The 19,212-nt window shown below is 41.5% G+C and overlaps 1 protein-coding gene across 1 annotated transcript in view; it reads right to left on the bottom strand.

Annotated features, from left to right (window-relative positions):
* Positions 1-19,212, bottom strand: part of fam50a (family with sequence similarity 50 member A) — a 42,576-nt gene that overhangs the window by 13,430 nt on the left and 9,934 nt on the right. The window contains exons 5-11 of the mRNA XM_061736779.1: positions 17,739-17,815; positions 17,318-17,384; positions 13,037-13,098; positions 12,853-12,929; positions 9,519-9,573; positions 9,154-9,202; positions 152-222 (exon numbers count right to left, since the gene is read on the bottom strand). Of these exons, the coding sequence (XP_061592763.1) occupies positions 152-222; positions 9,154-9,202; positions 9,519-9,573; positions 12,853-12,929; positions 13,037-13,098; positions 17,318-17,384; positions 17,739-17,815 (458 nt within the window). The remainder of the gene's footprint in view (positions 1-151; positions 223-9,153; positions 9,203-9,518; positions 9,574-12,852; positions 12,930-13,036; positions 13,099-17,317; positions 17,385-17,738; positions 17,816-19,212) is intronic.

Genomic DNA, 19,212 nt, shown 5'->3' with positions numbered 1-19,212 from the left:
TCCCTTTCATTCAGAATTTAGGAATGTTTGTATTTATTGTTTGTTGTTTTATTTTATCAATGAATGAAATAAGGAGTAAATAAATAAATAAATCTTGATGAAAAATTCATGCAACTCTGGATGGAGATAAATGCTAGAAGTAAACCATCACCTCATCCTTCTCCACGGTGGCATCGTTCACCAGACGAATATCATCATGGACGTCGAAGCTGAACAGAGGACCTGAAAACAAAGAGAGAAGGCTGAAAACAAGAAGCACAGAGCAAGAGCAAAGGAAATTAACTGGATCTGTTCCTGCAGTGGAATCAATAACAGACGAAGCGAAGAGCCCAGGTTGTGGGGGGAAGTTTGCACCGAACTGAAGGCAACTGAAGGCAACTGAATGCGTCGTCACCAAATCAGTGCAACACAGCACTCCTCATTTACTCAGTACTGTTTGAATTCTGTGTTGCTTCAAAGGATTTCATGACAGAAAGAGAGCTGTTTACGCATAAGAGCTAGTTTTTAAAGCTCATATTATGTCCAGAACCAGATGAGTTCAAGAGGAAGCAGAGCAGAAACCCCAACTTCTCTGAACTGAATGTGAGGCCAGAGGAAGTGGCATTAAAATTATTAAAATTCCGTTTGTCCAGTAGACTCGCAGTCCTCGAGACCGGTCTTGGTCTCAAAACCACTTTTTTGTGGTCATGCTCTTGTCTCGGACTCGGATAACTGAGAGTCCGTTGTTCACCAAGGTGACAGAATCTGGTGATCAGCAGTTCTTCCTCTTGTTAATGTACAGTTTTGTAAACTATTTGTATTTTGCATCTGATTATAATGGCCTTGTTTGAATAAATATATGAATAATATTTGTATATCATTGTGATTGATTAAGCATTAGGTTCATTTCAGTGATGCTGATATACAGTGTAATCTGATTACTATAATGGTAAATAATGGAACTTCAAGTTGATAATTGTAACATTAATATTTAAAATTCATGTTTCATCTCCAAAGTAATTGTTCCTGGACCGATTACTTTTCTATTTTCATATATGCCGCATTTAGGAAACATATGTCACATATGTCTACACATGTCTACCTCATACTGCTGCACCGTTCACTTTTTTTAAATTGTATATACGTTAATAAGTGCCACATTTGTTTATTTACTGTTTGCTACTTTTTAAATCTGGGTACAGTGAGCGAAATAACCGGAGTCAAATTCCTTGTCGGGCATGCTCAAACTTGGCCAGTAAAGCTGATTCTGATTCTCATAACGGATGATACTGGTACTGTTGTGGAATTTATCAAACCAGTTCAGAAGTCCGCTTTGTGGTTTTTATGAGATTTTATTTAGCCGGCGGTGAGCACGTCTGCACAGACCAGAGGTCTGGTAGAAATGCTGACCTCGAGTGACGTTGTAATCAGATTTTTATACAAGAAGTTTCAGGAATACCAGCCCAGTGAGAGAGGTGGGACTTTTAGCTTTAGGACCACCCCTGAGGGATCAGGAAGTCCGTATATGTTCTTTGTCTCTGTGGGGGCTGGAAGTCTCGGCAGGGATGCAGAACGCCGGACCTTGCGTGACAATGTCCCGGCAGGGGTCCCCAGGAACTGGAACCCGCATGTCTATGAGCATAAGGGGGGCTTGAGCAATCTGCAAGGCGTCGTTGTGTCCCTGCAGGGGGCCAAATGGTCAAAATGCTTCATCAATTCACAATTTTTTTTTTTTTTTTTTTTTTTTTTTTACAGTGGAGTACATCATTTTAGTAATAGTTTGAGTGATACATGTGTTTGCAAGTAAACCTTAGACATGTGGTCGGAAACCAAATAACAACAAGCCAACAAAGCAAATTCAAATATCAAGTAACCAACGTGTCCTAACTGTTCTTTAAACCAATGAAACAAACTACTTATGACAGGTGTATGTAACATTTTGGCAATATCTTTCAAGTGATGCGTTATTTCTTGGACTGTGGCATTGCGGGTGTAAATGTACAACATTCAGTTTTAATGACAGCACAAGTTCCCCTTGAGAAGCTAGTAAGTAGTCCAATGCAGCACGATTCCGCAAGGCCATCATCCCTAGAGCAGCCATCTCCCGTGAGAGCATCGGCATGCCCCCTGTTGCGGTCCTTGCCGAATCCTCAATGGAATCGGGCAGTGGTTTTTGGCTTGTTTTAGGCTTAACAAGCGGTTCTTCAGAAGGAGAGCATGTGGAGTCACAGTTTGGCCTGTGCTGCTCCTTTGCTCCCCTGCTCCCCTGCTCCCCTGCTCCCCTGCTCCCCTGCTCCTCTGCAGAGGTCCCAGGTGCTGGAGCTCAGCTACTTCCGGGCAGGAAGAAGAAGGAATCGGCTGGTTTCCGCTGCATGGTCGAGGAGTTGTGTTCTTGCAGTGGGATGCGTGGAACCAGGTTAGACGCCCCTCACACTTGACGGCGGTGTTGGTGGTGAGCAGGACGTGTTGAGGTTTAGACCAGCGAGGTTTCAGGGCGTTTTTCCGTCGGAACTCCCTGACACAGACCCAGTTGCCGGGTTGGAGGTTATGGCACGGTTTGTCACTAGGAGGAGACTGGACAGCTTTTACTTGTCTGTGGATTGACTGGACAGCAAAAGTTTAGAGTACAACAGAATGATATCATGGATTCATCCATGGCATGGAAGTCCATCTTCTTCATATATACAGAACTGAATTGCTTGGTATGGTCATAGGTCTACCCATAATCCTTTCATGAAGCGTGAGTTTTGTGCTTCCTAATGGGTGTTAACAGGTGTCAACATTGTCCATTTAAGTCCAGTTTAAAATTCTCTGCACATACAAAAACATTTTCATACATGAACATTTTCATACAAGAATAATTTCATATCCCTCACATAATGTCTATTTGCAGAGCTTCAAAAAAGTCACGGTGGGGGGGAGTGTTGATAATGTTTGCAATATTTTTATAGGATGCAAATCTTGGAGCTTATCAGTCTTTCAACACTATCTGACACATTCCCCCTTTTTCTCATCTGTGATTGCCAACTGTGATCAACTATTCACGTGTACAAGGATGTGGGTGCAACAACGCGGCCGTCGTTGCTGACCCACAAATTATTTACATTTTTACAACCATGGGAATGCTACAATCCGTTTTTCCTTCACCTCAGTAGTCTTCTTGTAGGAGGGCTACATCATTAGGAGAAACCAGGTCGTTAGCGGGTATAGAAGGGCAAAGTTTTACATAGACAGGTAAGCCAAATTTGGCAGTTTCTTTTGCTGCATGGTCAGCTGAAGCATTGCCTAGTGAAAACAGGGTTGGACTGGGTGTGGGCTTCACATTTAACAAAGCAATAGATGAAGGTAGTTGACAGGCTTGTAACAGTTCACCAATCAATTAACCACATTTATCTCTGAGGATGAAATAAATCCTTGGTTCGCCCACAATATATAAAATCTATAAAATACAATATACACAACCAAAAGCATATCTGGAATCTGTATAGATTGTAACAGTTTTACCTTTTGATCAGTATATAGTTTCATCTACTTGGGTGGAGCGGGAGGAGGAGGGCGCTTTCAACAATTAAGAATTATCACAAATTGTATAACCTGCGTATGGTATTCCATTTTTATAAGCAGAGCCGTCAGTGAGGAAAACAGGAAAGGTCAGGACGAGTGTTAAAGACAGAGGTGTCAAAAGTATTCTCATTCATTACTCAGGTAGAAGTATAGATATTAGAGTTCAAAAATACTCCTGTAGAAGTTGAAGTATCAACCCAAAATTTATTTATTTTTATTTTTATTTATTTTTTTCTCAAGTAAAAGTATAAATAACTGGTTTCAAAAGTACTTAAAGTATAAAAGTAAAAGTAATATAAGCGGGGAAAAACATTAAGGCTAAAAGCCATTGAAAATGAATGCATCTTAGTATAATGCAAATATATTAAAGAACCATATATTTGTATTATTGAGCATTAACATGTGTTTCAGAGAGCAGACACGTACAAACCAAATATGTTTATACTTCTCATCCAACCACAACCAAATTCACTCTATCCGGATGGCACAATTTAACTGGATAGTTTTTTTAAAAAGGCCGAAATGAAATAGAGTAAGGCTGTTTTTAAAACGTAAGGAGTAAAAAGTAAAGATAATTGCGTGAAAATGTAAGGAGTAAAAGTAAAAACCGTCTGAAAAATAATTACTCCAGTGAAGCATACACAACCAAAAGTTCTACTTAAGTAAGGTAATGAGGTATTTGTACTTCGTTACTTGACACCTCTAGTTAGAGATTAGTTATACATGCATTCAGAGACGTTATAGTAGGCCACAGACAGATTTCCATGCACTTACATGATGAAGTTACCATAGGCAGGAGAGAGATTATGTAAATTGGGATGCTCTGATTTGGCTCACCCCAATGGGAGCTGATCATTGGCTGTTTCCTCTGCGCCTCCTCTCAGCGCTCAACCTGTGTAGGAAACACTTTTGAAAAAGACATTAGTATTTTCATACATTTCAGATTCTTTTTTTTTTTTTTTGCGTTACCCAGGCCTACCCTTTGTGGAGGGCAATTAGCAAATATATATTTTGCATGTACCCTGGAGGGAATCCATCAATCTGATCTCGTGACAGACCACAATTCTCTTTTGCTGTCAAAATTGTTTTAGCATAAAGGTCCCTGGGATTATCAATTTTCCCTTTGAACTGTTAAGGCAATAAATACTGTGAAAAAAGTTTGAGCTTGCTCTGGTGTGATTTTGGCAACAGCTGTGGGATTAAAGGGAATTCTACAAGCATCAAGTACTTTGCGCATCAAGTACTTTACTTTTCAAATCATGTGGCAAAGTTAGTTTAACCGCTGTTTCCTCTAGCCATTTTGTTTATTAATTTAAAATCTCTTACCATTATTTGGCTCCAAATTTTGTAGGCAACAGATCTTGGATTTTTGTAAAATCCAGTCGTCATCAGAAGTGTCATCGTCATTTGATTCTTTAATCAGTTTCATCGGATAAAGGTTTTGATTTTATCATTTAACTGGTTCTCTAATTTCTTTTTCGTCTGCGTTGTGTTTTTAAATCCTTCTAGCCATCAGCTTTTTATTTTGATCAGTAAGCGAAGCTATTTGAGATTCTGCATTACGGCGTCTACCTTCATCCCTCCAAAAATCTGAGGGAGTTTGAAGTGCTTTTTAGTTATTTTAACAATATTTAATACTAACTGAGTAACAAACAAAACTAACAAATAAAACTATCGGTACCGTGATTACCATACATGTATTTAAAGAACTGAAAAACTTCACTTGACAGAGCATACAAATCATTCCTGTTGGTGCAAGAAGAGCAAGTCGATTCTTGCAGAAATGAAATATACCTCATTTTGGGAGAGCGTGTCATCCCGACTTATAAAATAAAACAGTTTCTCTACATACATTATGTCTATTTCTCACAAATATATCAGTGTTCCAACACTTACGGACCCCACGTCCTGCATATGCATAAGAATAGTCCCCCTGGACTATCTTTTTATTGGTACCAGACCAACCATGGCGCTCTTGGCCATTTCTCTCTTTAATGTTACCTGAGATATTAAACCTTTTTTAGAAGAGCGAGTCAGATTCTTAAGGCAGGAGAAGCAGAACATTCTCACAACACAATCAAATTCAAGTGTTATGAAATTGCCAGCGTTCCTAAAAACATCTCTACAATAACGTTCCCAATAACACAAAATAATAAAATAACCTTCACAACCACACAGCGGACTTACCTAAAATCTCAGGATGACGTCAACCATTCTCCGGCACTCCAATTCACAGACTTTCGACAACAACTCAGCAACAATAATTTGGGATTTTGTAAGTGGATCCCTTAACCTCTAAAATTTTAGATAGAGTCGCTGATTGCGCCGTTGTTCTGGAACAGGAGTTTCCATCGAAGGTCTATTGTCATCCGGGTCACGGCGCCAAATTGTTGTGGAATTTATCAAACCAGTTCAGAAGTCCGCTTTGTGGTTTTTATGAGATTTTATTTAGCCGGCGGTGAGCACGTCTGCACAGACCAGAGGTCTGGTAGAAATGCTGACCTCGAGTGACGTTGTAATCAGATTTTTATACAAGAAGTTTCAGGAATACCAGCCCAGTGAGAGAGGTGGGACTTTTAGCTTTAGGACCACCCCTGAGGGATCAGGAAGTCCGTATATGTTCTTTGTCTCTGTGGGGGCTGGAAGTCTCGGCAGGGATGCAGAACGCCGGACCTTGCGTGACAATGTCCCGGCAGGGGTCCCCAGGAACTGGAACCCGCATGTCTATGAGCATAAGGGGGGCTTGAGCAATCTGCAAGGCGTCGTTGTGTCCCTGCAGGGGGCCAAATGGTCAAAATGCTTCATCAGTACTCAACTCTATTTGTCTATTTGTACTTTGATCAACGCCTGTCCTTTCTGATCAATACCCTTCCTTTCTGATCAACGCCTGTCCTTTCTGATCAATACCCTTCCTTTCTGATCAACACCTGTCCTTTCTGATCAACACCTGTCCTTTCTCATCAAGACCCGTCCTTTTTGATCAAGACCTGTCCTTTTTTTTTTTTTTTTTTTTTACCTTGTCTGCACACATATTATTGATTGATACCATGACGGTAGAAACCAAAAGTGTATATATGTGCATTATTACTATATGTAATATATACATATATATACGCACACATATGCGTACACATACATAAATACCGTATTTTCGCGACCATAAGGCGCAACTTTTTTTTTTTTTTTTTTTTTTTTTAAATGTGCCGGGCGCCTTAAGAAACGGTGCGCCGTGTCTATTACCTGAATTACGGTAATGTCAGGTCGGCCACCATGAGAAGGTAAAAAGAGAAGGGGGCGGGTGAAGCTGAATGAGACCATCCACTGAGCTGTTTAATGCGAAACAGATGATGAAGACTTTTAAGGATTTGCTTGATGTGTAAAGTGAAATAAAATACAATCAAACTAAGTTTTGCTCCGCTCTATTTAAATAAGCACACTTGTGTGTGAGTGTTCTGCAGTGCGCGTGTGTTTTGCATGTCGGGAACCGATGCAGCAGCGCAGTGATGCGCGCTGCTGCAGCCGACTTCCTGGTTCCCCAAGCGGGTCCGATGACCTGGTTCCCGGCCGCTTTAAGAGCAGAGATTTCTGGGGTCTGTCTCAGGTCAGATCAGCTTCACTCTCCGAGATTTGCAGCCAAATATGTCGGTTACAAACCCGGTACCGGATCCCGACATGCGCGTGTGTGTATTCGCGGCGCGACACACAGATTCTCATGTAGCCTATGTGGTGCTGGACTGGCGCAGCTGATGGACAGAAACTTATGGTGATTTTTAAAAGAAAAACTTTGCATAAGACGTTTCCAGCCGGAGTCATTATAAGGGTGAATGAAAAGAGGGGGCTGGATGAAGGGATGATGGTGATCAAGAAGCTGAGACAGGTCTGGAAATTCGGACCGGCGCAGCTGAATTAACGGAGCTCCTGTCGGATACAAACCCCGGTACCGGCTCCCCGACAGCGCTTGTGTGTGAGCGGGTCCAGCGCGAGGGTCCCGGGACGCGGGACCCGGTCCGCCGCGGGACCAGCGCGGGGGGGGGGCGGACCGGGACCCGGGACCCGGTCCAGCGCGAGGGAGCAAACGGGGAGCGGGACCCGGGACCGCCGCGGTCGGGATTTTTAAAAGAAAAGCGTTCCCTAAAGAGACTTTTCCAGCCAGAGTGAAATGAAAAGGGCTGGATGGATGAGGAGATGATCAGTGGCTGAGACAGGTTTGTGCAGCAACCCGGTGGTTTTTTTAAATTCTTTAATGCAGAAACAGAATATGAACCTTTGAAGGGTTTGATTGATGTGAAAAGTGAAATAAAATATCAAACTAAGTTTTGCTTCTGCTGTATTTTTAGCGCGTGTGTTTTGCAACGCGTGTGTGTGCAGCTCCGTCTCCGTAGACGGCGCCTTTTGGGTCGGTGCGCCATATGTGTGTTTTAAAACCAAAAATGACACACAAAACTGAGGGTGCGCCTTTCCACACAGTGCGCCATATGGTCGCGAAAATACGGTATACACATACAAACTCAGTGTTTTTTTTTTTTTTTTTTGGGGGGGGGGGGTGGGGGGGGGGGGGGGGTGACGACATCCACTGCCAATCCAGGAAGCAGGAACACACGGAGACACACGTCAAGCACTGGAAATCTGCAACAAAAAACCACAAACAAAGCACGAAACCGGCACGGAGCCATCCAAAACACGAACAGCAATCGACCTAAATCTTGAGATCTGATCGCAGTCTGAGCTAAGCTATCGCTACCGCTACCTAAACCCAACAACTAGAGAGCCAGCATGCAGGTGAACAAGCCAGTGTGTATGTCTATGTGTGTGTGTGTGTATGTATATGATCATGCATGTGTGTGTGTGTGTGTGTGTGTGTGTGTGTGTGTGTGTGTGTGTGTGTGTGTGTATGCATGTGACTAAATGACTATATGTGTGTATGTGTGTATGTGTGTGTGTGTGTGTGTGTGTGTGTGTGTGTGTGTGTGTGTGTGTGTGTGTGTAATAAACCAAACAAAGCTCCACCTGAAGTGTATCTATAGTGGGGGAGGGGGGGGAGCAACCCCGCCACCCGCGAGACCAGAGGCCGACAAGGAAGAGCCCGGAACCCAGGCCACCGGCAACCCCACAGAGGGGAGAAGTAGGAGGGAGGCAACCCACCGCCTGCGAGGCCCCCCCCCCACCCGGCGGCGGCCGAGGGGGCCCGCGGGCGGGGCCCCCACGGCGTGGAAAGAAGCAGCCAGGGATCCCGCGGCGGCGGTCCTTTCTGATCAACACCTGTGCTTTAACTCTCAAATAAAAAAGATCACAAACCTAGCTTTTATTTTTCATTTGTGTCATATCAGGAAAATTGGAAACATTCTGAGTCGAGAGGATGCAGAATAACAAATCCCTGCCTTTGGTTTTCCCTAACCTGCATCGCTCACTTTCAGGTGTGTTCAAAACCTTTAGCTGGTCCAAGATGCAGCTGTGCGAGCTTTAACTACAACTGGGAATAGAGATCACAGTTTACCAGTTTTAGCTTCATCACACTGCTCACCTGCGAGTCAGTCTGAATGAAGCTTTAACGAACATTAACTTCCATTTAAACGGAAGCTGCGGAAACGGACACCAAAGTCTCTCACTCACCAGACTTTCCTCTGGCTTTGGTCACGATGAAGTCGTAAAAACTGTGGTGCTAAAATAGAACAAAAGACAACAAGAGGATTCAATTCCAACACAGAGCAAAGACTGACACACACACGGCTACTGCCAAGAAGGTGGAAGCTGTGTACATATGTGGATTATCTGTGTTTACTCGGTTCATTCATGACAGCTGACTCGTAGAATAATATGTCACTAAAAGATAAATGGAAAACAAACAGTCTGCAAGTGTGGCTAGACTTTGACTCTTATCTTGCTTTTAAACGTGAGCAAATAAAGATCAGATGTGCTGGAATCCGTTGTGGCGTTTTCAAGTGAAGCAAATCACAACTCCACGCCTCGACACTCACATGTGGGATTATCAGATCTTCTTTGATGTACATCAGCTGCTCCACGCCGGCCGACCTGCAGAAATGGACGGGAGCAAAACCTTTACTTGAATCCCAGTGGTTACAAATTATTTATGTACAGTAATCCCTGGTTTTTCAAGGGGGTTACGTTCCAAAAAGAACCCATGATAGGTGAAATCCACGAAGTAGAAACCTTTATTATTTTTACAATTAGGCCCAATCTCAATTCTCCCCCTATTTTTCTTCACTCTCCCTTCTTTTCTTCACTCGCCCTTCTTTTCTTCCCCACCCCCTAAAAAAGAAGGGACAGGTTTTAGGGCACTTGGCCCAGGTGCCTGTCCCAATTCTCCCCCTACCCCTCGTTTTCATCCCTACCCTGATCAGGAATCTGAGAGCCAAAAGCTGTTTTAATTTCCGCTGTAGCGCTGTTAATATGGCACTTTATTAAGTTTTAATATTTTTTCAGGCGTAAAAGTAACCTTTAAGATCCCCAACCTGGGCTCAGTTTATCCAAATAACGCCTGTTAAGAAATTTGACTCGACGTTTTCGGAGATGAGAAGAGCCCCCGGCGAGATTTTCTGCCTGCCGGCTCCGGAGCTTATGGGGTCCGCGTTAAATCGACGCAGAGCCTACGGCGTAGGGTACGGCGCGCGTCGCCGCATAACCTACGCCGTAGGCTCTACGTCGATTTAACGCGGAACCATAAAACAGCTCCGCTATCTTCACTTCAGCTTTATCTGAAAGTGTGTAAATTACCCAGATAACAGCTTTGTGGTTATTGACACAGTAAGTGAAGAAGCGGGGAGAGACTGTTTAGCCAATCAGAATGCAGAACAAAATGCACAATGCAAATCCGTGAAGCAGCGAGACGTGAAAGGTGAACCGCGTATAGTGAGGGATTACTGTATTTATTTTAAATCACACGTCGTGATTCAACGACGTGTCGATAGAGCCACAAACAGGAGGAAGAACCTGGAGCAGAACCCGGTCACCGGTGGTGCAATCACAGGGCAACACAGACACCGGTGAACTAGGATAAACACGGCCCCGTACATACAGCTACGTGGAACCGTAAATCGTGAATCCATGTCGTCACGTTTGAGAGGCTTGGAGCAACTGTCACTTGAAGTGAAGTGGTCAGCTCATTTCTGGCTCTGCCGGCTCCGAGCCAGCCCAGAGAGGGTTTTTAAGATGTAACAAGTAAAAAAAATAAAATAATCAAAAATCAAAAAGGAACTACCGTATTTTGACGGACCATTGGGCACACCGCATTAAGATAAGATAAGATTGTCCTTTATTTCTCCCTCAATGGGGAAATTCACTTTGTGCAGCATCAGTACACTTAACACACACATGTAGGGAGGAGTAAATAAAAGTAAAAAAATATATAATTACAAATTATAAACATTGGAATGAAAAATAAAAAGTAGTGCAGTATGGGGAAGAAAGAAAATAGTAAAAAAAGCAGAGTGATACATTTTATGTTGGAAATGTTCCTTTTAAAGACGGTGTGATTATTAGACCTGATGATGTGTACTATGCCATTGAGAAATTGTCCATGAACAAAGCATGTGGTCTTAATCAGATAACAGCAGAACATCTGAAACATGCCTGTCATAGATTACATGTCTAGCTTGCTATGTGTTTTACTGGGTTATTAATGCATGGCATACTGCCCGACTATGCTGTGTGTACTGTTAGTGCCTGTGATTAAAGACAAAACTGGAAAAATCTCCAGCATAGATAACTGCAGGCCTATTGCTCTAGCTAGCATAATTTCTAAAGTGTCAAGTTAGATGGGGCAGTAGTATATCTGCACATTTTCATGTGACTAATGGGGTGAGACAGGGTGGCATTTTGTCACCTGTTCTCTTCAATATTTACATGGATAATCTTTCCATGAAGCTTAGTCAGTGCAAGACGGGATGTATGACAGGTCTTATTAATCACCTCATACGGGACTGTCTCAGAAAATTAGAATATTGTGATAAAGTCCTTTATTTTCTGTAATGCAATTAAAAAAAACAAAAATGTCATACATTCTGGATTCATTAAAAATATATTAAAAGTATATGCTGATGACCTGGTCATCATGTCTCCATACAGTGCTGGGCTACAGCAACTGCTTAAAGCAGGGGTCACCAATCCTGGTCCTCGAGGGCCGGTGTCCCTGCAGGTTTTAGATGTTTCCCTGCTTCATTGCACCGTGATACAAGTGACTGTGTCATTAACAGAATTGTGCAGCCCTGGATGACAAGCTGATGACGATCATTAATTAGAATCAGGTGTGTTAAAGCAGGGAAACATCTAAAACATGCAGGACACCGGCCCTCGAGGACCAGGATTGGTGACCCCTGGCTTAAAGTGTGCTCTAGCTATGGAGTCCAGTATGACATTGTGTTTAATCCTAAGAAGAGTGTTATTCTGATTGTTAAAGATAAGCAGAATCAGAAACAAAGGACCTGACCGCCCCTTAAATGTTGTTAAGAGAGTACGGTATTTGGGTCACATCATAAATGAGGATCTTTGTGATGATGATGACTTCAGTGTCATTGCTGTCAGCTCTATGCTCAGGCCAATATGCTGCCCGTAGATTCCATATGTACACAGCTGATGTTAAAGTAAATCTATTCAGAGCCTATTGTACACCTCTTTACACAGCTCATCTTTGGTGTAATTATACCACCAAAGCCAAGCTAAAGAAGTTGCAGGTAGCATATAATGATGCGTTCAGGATCCTCCTTAAGCTTCCAAGATGGACAAGTGCAAGCACTTTATTTGTTAATTGTTATGTCCCCACCTTCCATGCTCTGCTGAGGAATTTTATGTTTAAATTTATGTGTCGACTCCATGAGTCAGAAAATTGTTTAATAACTGCACTCACTAACATCAAATGGAGTGATACAAGGTACACACATCTGGACTATGGAAACATTGGAACAGATGTTTGCATGTATTTTATTGTGTTTTATGTATTTTTATGTATTTTATATGGAATCTTTTGAGTCTGTAATAAAGTATTCATTCATTCACTCACTCACTCACTCATTCATTCATTCATTCACATAAGGAACACCTGATCATAGGACGCACTGCTGGTTTTTGAGAAAATGTAAGGATTTTAAGTGCCTTATCGTGCGCATGTTGGGAAATTCCTGCCTATTTCAGTAATAAAACACATTTATTATAGTTTTGCAGGTTGTCCCTTTTTTTAGATGAATTTTTGCACATTTCCCTTCGTAAGCGTAGATTTCTGAGCGTGGTGAAGGACGTGATCTCGGCCCCCCCGTCGTTATTAAGACCCCTGACTGCATCCTTTAGGTTTGAACTCACCGGAGCTCGCTGAAGTCTTTCCGCAGGACCTCCAGGGCCCTCTGGAGGAAGTTCTGGATGGTATTCCCTTTCTTCATCTGCAGGACAAACACGCACGTCACAATCCGGCGAAACTCCAGCGCGCCGGATGTTGCCTGGCATTGTGAAGCTGTGAAACTTGAGCTCGGGAGCCGGGTCACTTTACCTTGACAGTTTTCCGATGTCCAGAACCGTCCCAGTAACTGAACGTGATCTCGATCTCCTCATCTGAGGACAGAGAAACACGTCAGTGGTCATGCACCTGTGGCTTCATCAACCGTGCTTTCATCAATTCTGGTCCGACTTTGCAGGAAGATCATCAAATACTTCTCATTTCATTTCATTTAAAGGAGCCGTCTGTAAGAAATGGCCATAACTGGTACTGCAGTCACTTTCAAAATATTGTTGAGCGGCGTGTACCCTCCCCCTCATATCATATTGGGGTCATTTTATGATTTGTTTTATTATTGCGCTTACATACAGCTCCTTTAATTTATTTATTTAGCACAAATTTTTTTTTTTTAAACAGTGCATGGAGGGGACAAGGCCTGAACGGCTTGTACAGAGTTCCACTCCCATCAACAACTGTGATGAAGTAACAAAGATAATGTACAACGAAACTGGTATAAACGTAAAAGAGAACATGGATACAAGGTCTGGATTACATTAAAAGTAAAGATATTGAAGGTTAAGACGGAATAAGATGTTTTTCAAGAGTTCTTCTGGTGTGTATAAATATATATCCATCTGAGTAACGTCAAACCCTCAAATCTGAGAAGCTGGTCCCTGGACCATTTGGTACCGGGCCGCACAAGAAAGAATAAATAATTGCATTATTTCCATTTTATTTATTGTCCAAACAATCTTTTATTTTGAAAAATAAAACTGACTTAAATGACCCCATAGTTAAGATACTTATTGGTGCTTACCACAAAGATAATAATAAGGGTGTTATTTCCAGACTGTACAAAGGCCTGAGGACTAAAAAAAGCTGACTCCACTGAATATATTAGAGAGAAAATGGGAAAAGGAGGGTAGTTTTTCAATGACAAATGAGGATTGGCTTGAAATATGTAAATTTCAATGGAAATACACAAGTTCCTACATATGGCATGAGTTTGGGTGGAAATGTCTGATACGATTCTTTATCACACCAAAACAAAAAGCATATATGGACGAGAGTAACACCAGATGTTGGAGACAGTGCGGGCTTCAGGGGACGAACCACTGGCATGTTTTCTGGGAACAGTGATACAACCCTTTTGGAAAGAGCTTCACAGGACACTGAAATGCATATTTAATGCTGATCTGACTCAGGAGTTATCTATACTTTATTTGGGAAGGACTGATTTCCTGATAGGACGGTCAGATGAATATCTATTTGGGATTTTGATAACTGCCAACAACACATAAAACTAAATAGTAATTAAATATTCCACTCAGCCGCTCAGCTGTGGCTTGTTATAAAACTAATGATTTCAACTGAGAACACATTAAAGCATGAATAACTAGTTTAATATTTATGTTTTTTGGTAAGTGACCGTGGTATAAGTGGGATAATGCCCTTCGAGGTGTACATTGTCATAAATATATGGACTTCGTGGAGGCAAACCGTCCTCCGCTTCGCGTCGTCCATATATTTATGTTAATGGAAACCTCGTCGGGCATTATCCCTTACATAAAGTTATCCACCCCCTGCAATAAATAGGTCTCTAAATGCAGGGGGGCATATCCTGTTTTGTGCTCATTTACAGACCTTTACTCATAAGTTATGGGGGCAGGTTTGGTAGCATTTTAAAGTGTACACGCTTTGATTTAGACCTAGTTTTGGGCCTGTCTAAAAAAATATAAATCACCATTGGTCAAAGGTCAAACTGTCTCAACAACTATTTTTCCACCGTTTTCGCCTAAACTGTAGTCTTTTTTTATAGCACTGTGAAATGTAGGAACATCACTGACACAAATAACAAAAACTGAAATACTCATAGGACTGTAACAATTTAGGAAATGTATAATCTTCCCATAATATCCTGCTATGAGGGATGAATATTGGGCTTAAATTGGAACATGGGCGCAGGCGAGAATTGTCAAACACTGCTAATTCTATAGGGGGCAGAGAGGATATTATTCATGTTATGTTGCTAATAAAGTTGCATACGAGTACACAGCGGATTCACGTTCATTATTATATTTACAATATACCAGTGGTGGCTGGCGCTAACATTTTTGGGGGTGTAATTTACCTCGGCATACATCGGGGATTAACGGTACACAGACGTCACGGTCAGGTACAAGCTTGGTACAACGGGGAAAAAAGAAAGGTAGAAAAAAATATTTTGGTTCTTTTTTATTTTGAAAAATGTAACCATCCAACAATAATGGCTTATTGGTCCTAAGTTTTAGTGAAGCAGTTCAGTTGTGCTGCACTGGAAAAAGAAAACTGAACATAAAGTAGGGGTTTAACATTTCAAGTCTACTGTTAATTTGTATTGTTTTTTTCTTCCTGGTTCAGTTTATTTTTACACATTAGAGAGAAGAAAAACATGAACATTTCCATTGTTCTGTCTGGAATTTATATTATTTGAAAAGATAACGTTTCTTTATTTCAGATATTTAATCAACACATTATTATTTCAAAAGCAAGTGTTATATAACCTCTTTAAAACAAACATAAAAATCTTGTTTGTGTAGTTAAGTTTGATTTTCTAAAAAAGACGGGGAATGAATTGTCCAATCACATTAGATTAAAACAACATACGAGTTCGTCATGATGCTGATCACTGATTGGTTGCTGATAACTGAATTTCTGCACACGACTGTGTCCCTTTACCAATCTAATTACAACCAATTAACAGAGATTCTCAGGTCACTTATCAAATGTTGGAGAACTACACTGGACCAATTTTGGGACCAAATAAATATTTAAACAACATTTAATTACTATTGACAGTCACCAACAGACTGAAATAACACCGTCTTTTAGCATCTTACAGCATGTTTTTCCTGTTTCTTTTATTTCTCTTGATTTGATGGGGGCGGCGCCCTAGCGCCCTCTACTGACCAGCCGCCACTGCAATATACCATTGAGTGCGTTTACATGGGAAGTTTAATTCCTCTTTAATTCAGAATTAAAATTAAATCTGATTTAAAATGAGTAAAAATTACCATGTAAACACCTAATTCCGAATGAAAATGGCCATTCCGAACTAAACTTAATTCCAAAGTACCGGTAAGTGGCTGGTTTATTCCGATTTTAAAACCGAATAGAACAATTCCGCGATCATGAATGCACTCATTCCGTTTTAAATTAATTCTGGTCTTTCTGCGCTGCTCGTTCCCTTGCCCGTTTGTTGCGATGAAGCTAATATTCCGCGCTGGGCTTGTTTTCGAAACAAAGTTTCAAGATGGCAGCACGCAGTAAACGGTGGTCAAGAGCAGAGACCATTTATTTAATAAATAGCTTGGAGGACCTGGAAATAATCAAAAGAACAGATGACAGGAATCATAAAAATTGTGAGCTTTTCATAGTTGTAGCGGCTAAATTTGTTTTTCTTCCGGTAGACGTAACTTCCGGTCCGCCCCCCTATCCAATCAGAACCTTCCCAACCCCCAGACCTTAAGCAGAATTGGATAAAGCCGATCAAACGTGTTTTCCATGTAAACCTCAATTCGGAATTACTATTTCCATTTAAACTCGAAGGAAAATAGTTTAATTCTGAATTATTTCATTCAGAATAATTAATTCCGAATTAAAAAACATCATGTAACCGTGGCCCTTGAGTGGTACCAAAATGTGGTCTGGCCCATGAACTACTAACGCTCTGACTCTGGTCGCCATTGTAACTTTTAAACATGGCTTCAAAATAAGATACATACACACCACAAAAACAAATATAAACTGCATGAAAATGTTCACTAACGATAATCAACGGGAGCCCTGAGCTTGTTTCTCTGCAACTAGATGGTCCTATTTAGGGGTGATGGGAGACAACGACACCCGAGGTGTGTTGCTTGTGTCCGTCCTACTCCGTAGTTTAGCGGTGCCTCCGAAATGCCATACTAAGGAAGGAAAATAGTTTAATTCTGAATAAATAATTCCGAATGAAAAAACATCATGTAACCGTGGCCATTGTATTTATGCCGGTCGTATCATTTTATTTTTTTGTATTTATCGGCCACACTTTAAAGGCCGGTCCGTGAAAACACTGTCTTGCATTAATCCAGTCCTTGGCGCTAAAAAAGGTTGGGGCCCGCTGACCTAAAGGACTCCTGCAACCATAAGAAATAAAAGCGCGGTAGTTTGTGATGATTGACAGCTCCGTGGCAGCAGCGGCCGGTTCATCAGGACCCGAGGAGCCAGTCGGTCCGACCGGATGCTTCATCGCCAGAGTAAACAAAAAGTGAGGGTAATAAAAACAAAGGATGGTTCTGCGGGTGCGACACTCACTCTTGATCTTCTCCTGCTTCAGCTCCCACTCCTGCCGGAGCTCCTCCCTGAGACGATTCTCCTCCTCCTGGACACCAGGAAACAGCTTCAGTGTTGATGTTCACTTGAAACGTGCATCTAAGATGCTCGTCAGGGTAGCAGTAGTAGCAGTAGCAGTAGCAGTAGAAGTAGTAGTAGTAGTAATAGTAGTAGTTAGTAGTAGTAGTAGTAGCAGTAGCAGTAGCAGTAGAAGTAGTAGTAGTAGTAGTAGTAGAAGTAGTAGTAGTAATAGTAGTAGTAGCAGTAGCAGTAGAAGTAGTAGTAGTAGTAGTAGTAATAGTAGTAGTTAGTAGTAGCAGTAGCAGTAGCAGTAGGTTGCTAAGTAACAGGGCTGAAACCCCGTCCCGGCCACCATGAGGCTGAGCGTTCAGGTCGACCTCACCTCTCTGTCCCGATCTGGAAGGAAACTCGTGTCCACGTCTGGATTTTTCCCCAATTTCTTCTTCTTCATTGTGGAATCTGTGGAAGTATTGATGAGAGTGAGACGTCGCATCCTGCATGATTGATTCTGAAGTTCTCCTCCAGATCTGAGCTGCTGGACGAGGACGACAGATCTGGTCTTTCTTACTCGGTGTCTAAAACGACCGAAACAACCCAATGTTTTGTTCGAGGACTGCGTCTAAAAATTAGTCGTTAGGTCATCTTTACCGCGACTGTTCCTCATGTCATCCTGCGTTTGCCGAACCCGAGAAAAAGACGGGTAGTAAAACACCGTAACTATGGTTACGGGGCAGAAGATTTCTGGAAACCTACCCAGGACTATCCGTGAGGATCTGAAGAATTTGTAAATATTCCATTTAATAGCTCTGAAAGAGGAAATTGTGTCGTCAATCTTAAAAAACACTGAGCAGTGCCGTGCATGGATGTGAAATTGGCTAAGCTTTGGAGTGTTCTGGAATCGTTAACGTTGTTTTTGCGCCAGTTTAATAGTTTAATTACGTCTAGTTATGAATGCATGTAAATCGCTCAGAGGATAAAACCCAGACATGAATGATCACGATAGCTTTAACGGCGGCGGAGAAGGATTTATCAGAGGAGAGCTGCCTGTGGAGAACCTGGACCAGGACCTGGACCAGGCCCGACAAAAGTCCCGCTAAGTTTGATTAAAACCACATTATTGATTCTGGCATTGATTGCGGGATAAAAGCAGGAACTCTGCAATAAAAGGGCTTCATGATGGAGAACAGCAGTAAAATCGGTTATTTTCAATACATTTACCATATAAAAGCACCTTTTTTCAGTGTTTACATTCCTCAAAAACATCAAAACCAAAGTTGTAATTTATTGTTGGTTTATTTAAGACTGATCTTTAAAAACCATCACTGTACTCCTCGGTATAAAAAAAAAGCAAACATTTAACTTCATTTTTTCATGAACAGTGACATCATGTAATCAAATTGGTATTTAAAGGGTTGAAATATTGACAATAGTTAAATATTTGCTGGTTTTGATGGAGGACTTAAGTTTTATATCAGTTTTTTGAAGATGACTTTCTGTTTTATCCTCTAAGGACCTGAAAGATCTTTTTTATTGAGGTTTTCTCAGTGTAACAAAGGTGTAATGCTGAATTACAAAGATTTTGAATAAGCATGGGCATGTTAATCATAGCATACGTGTGTACAGAGTGTACAAAAATGTAAAAAAAAAAATTAAACAGTATGAAAAAAAATAATAATAATAATAACAATAACAACAACCTACAGACCAAACTAATCCCTCCCCTGTCACTGCCAGAGAACTAATCACAATATGAGATCATTCTAACATCAAGAGCCTGCCCTAGGAATAAGTAAGAGATATGTAGTATAGCTCACAGGGTCTGGAATGCTTCTAGTAAAGGTCCCCACACTTTCTGG

This window comes from Cololabis saira, chromosome 12, assembly GCF_033807715.1.
Source record: "Cololabis saira isolate AMF1-May2022 chromosome 12, fColSai1.1, whole genome shotgun sequence".
Classification (NCBI taxonomy): domain Eukaryota; kingdom Metazoa; phylum Chordata; class Actinopteri; order Beloniformes; family Belonidae; genus Cololabis; species Cololabis saira.
This window is presented reverse-complemented; position numbering and strand designations above follow the sequence as displayed.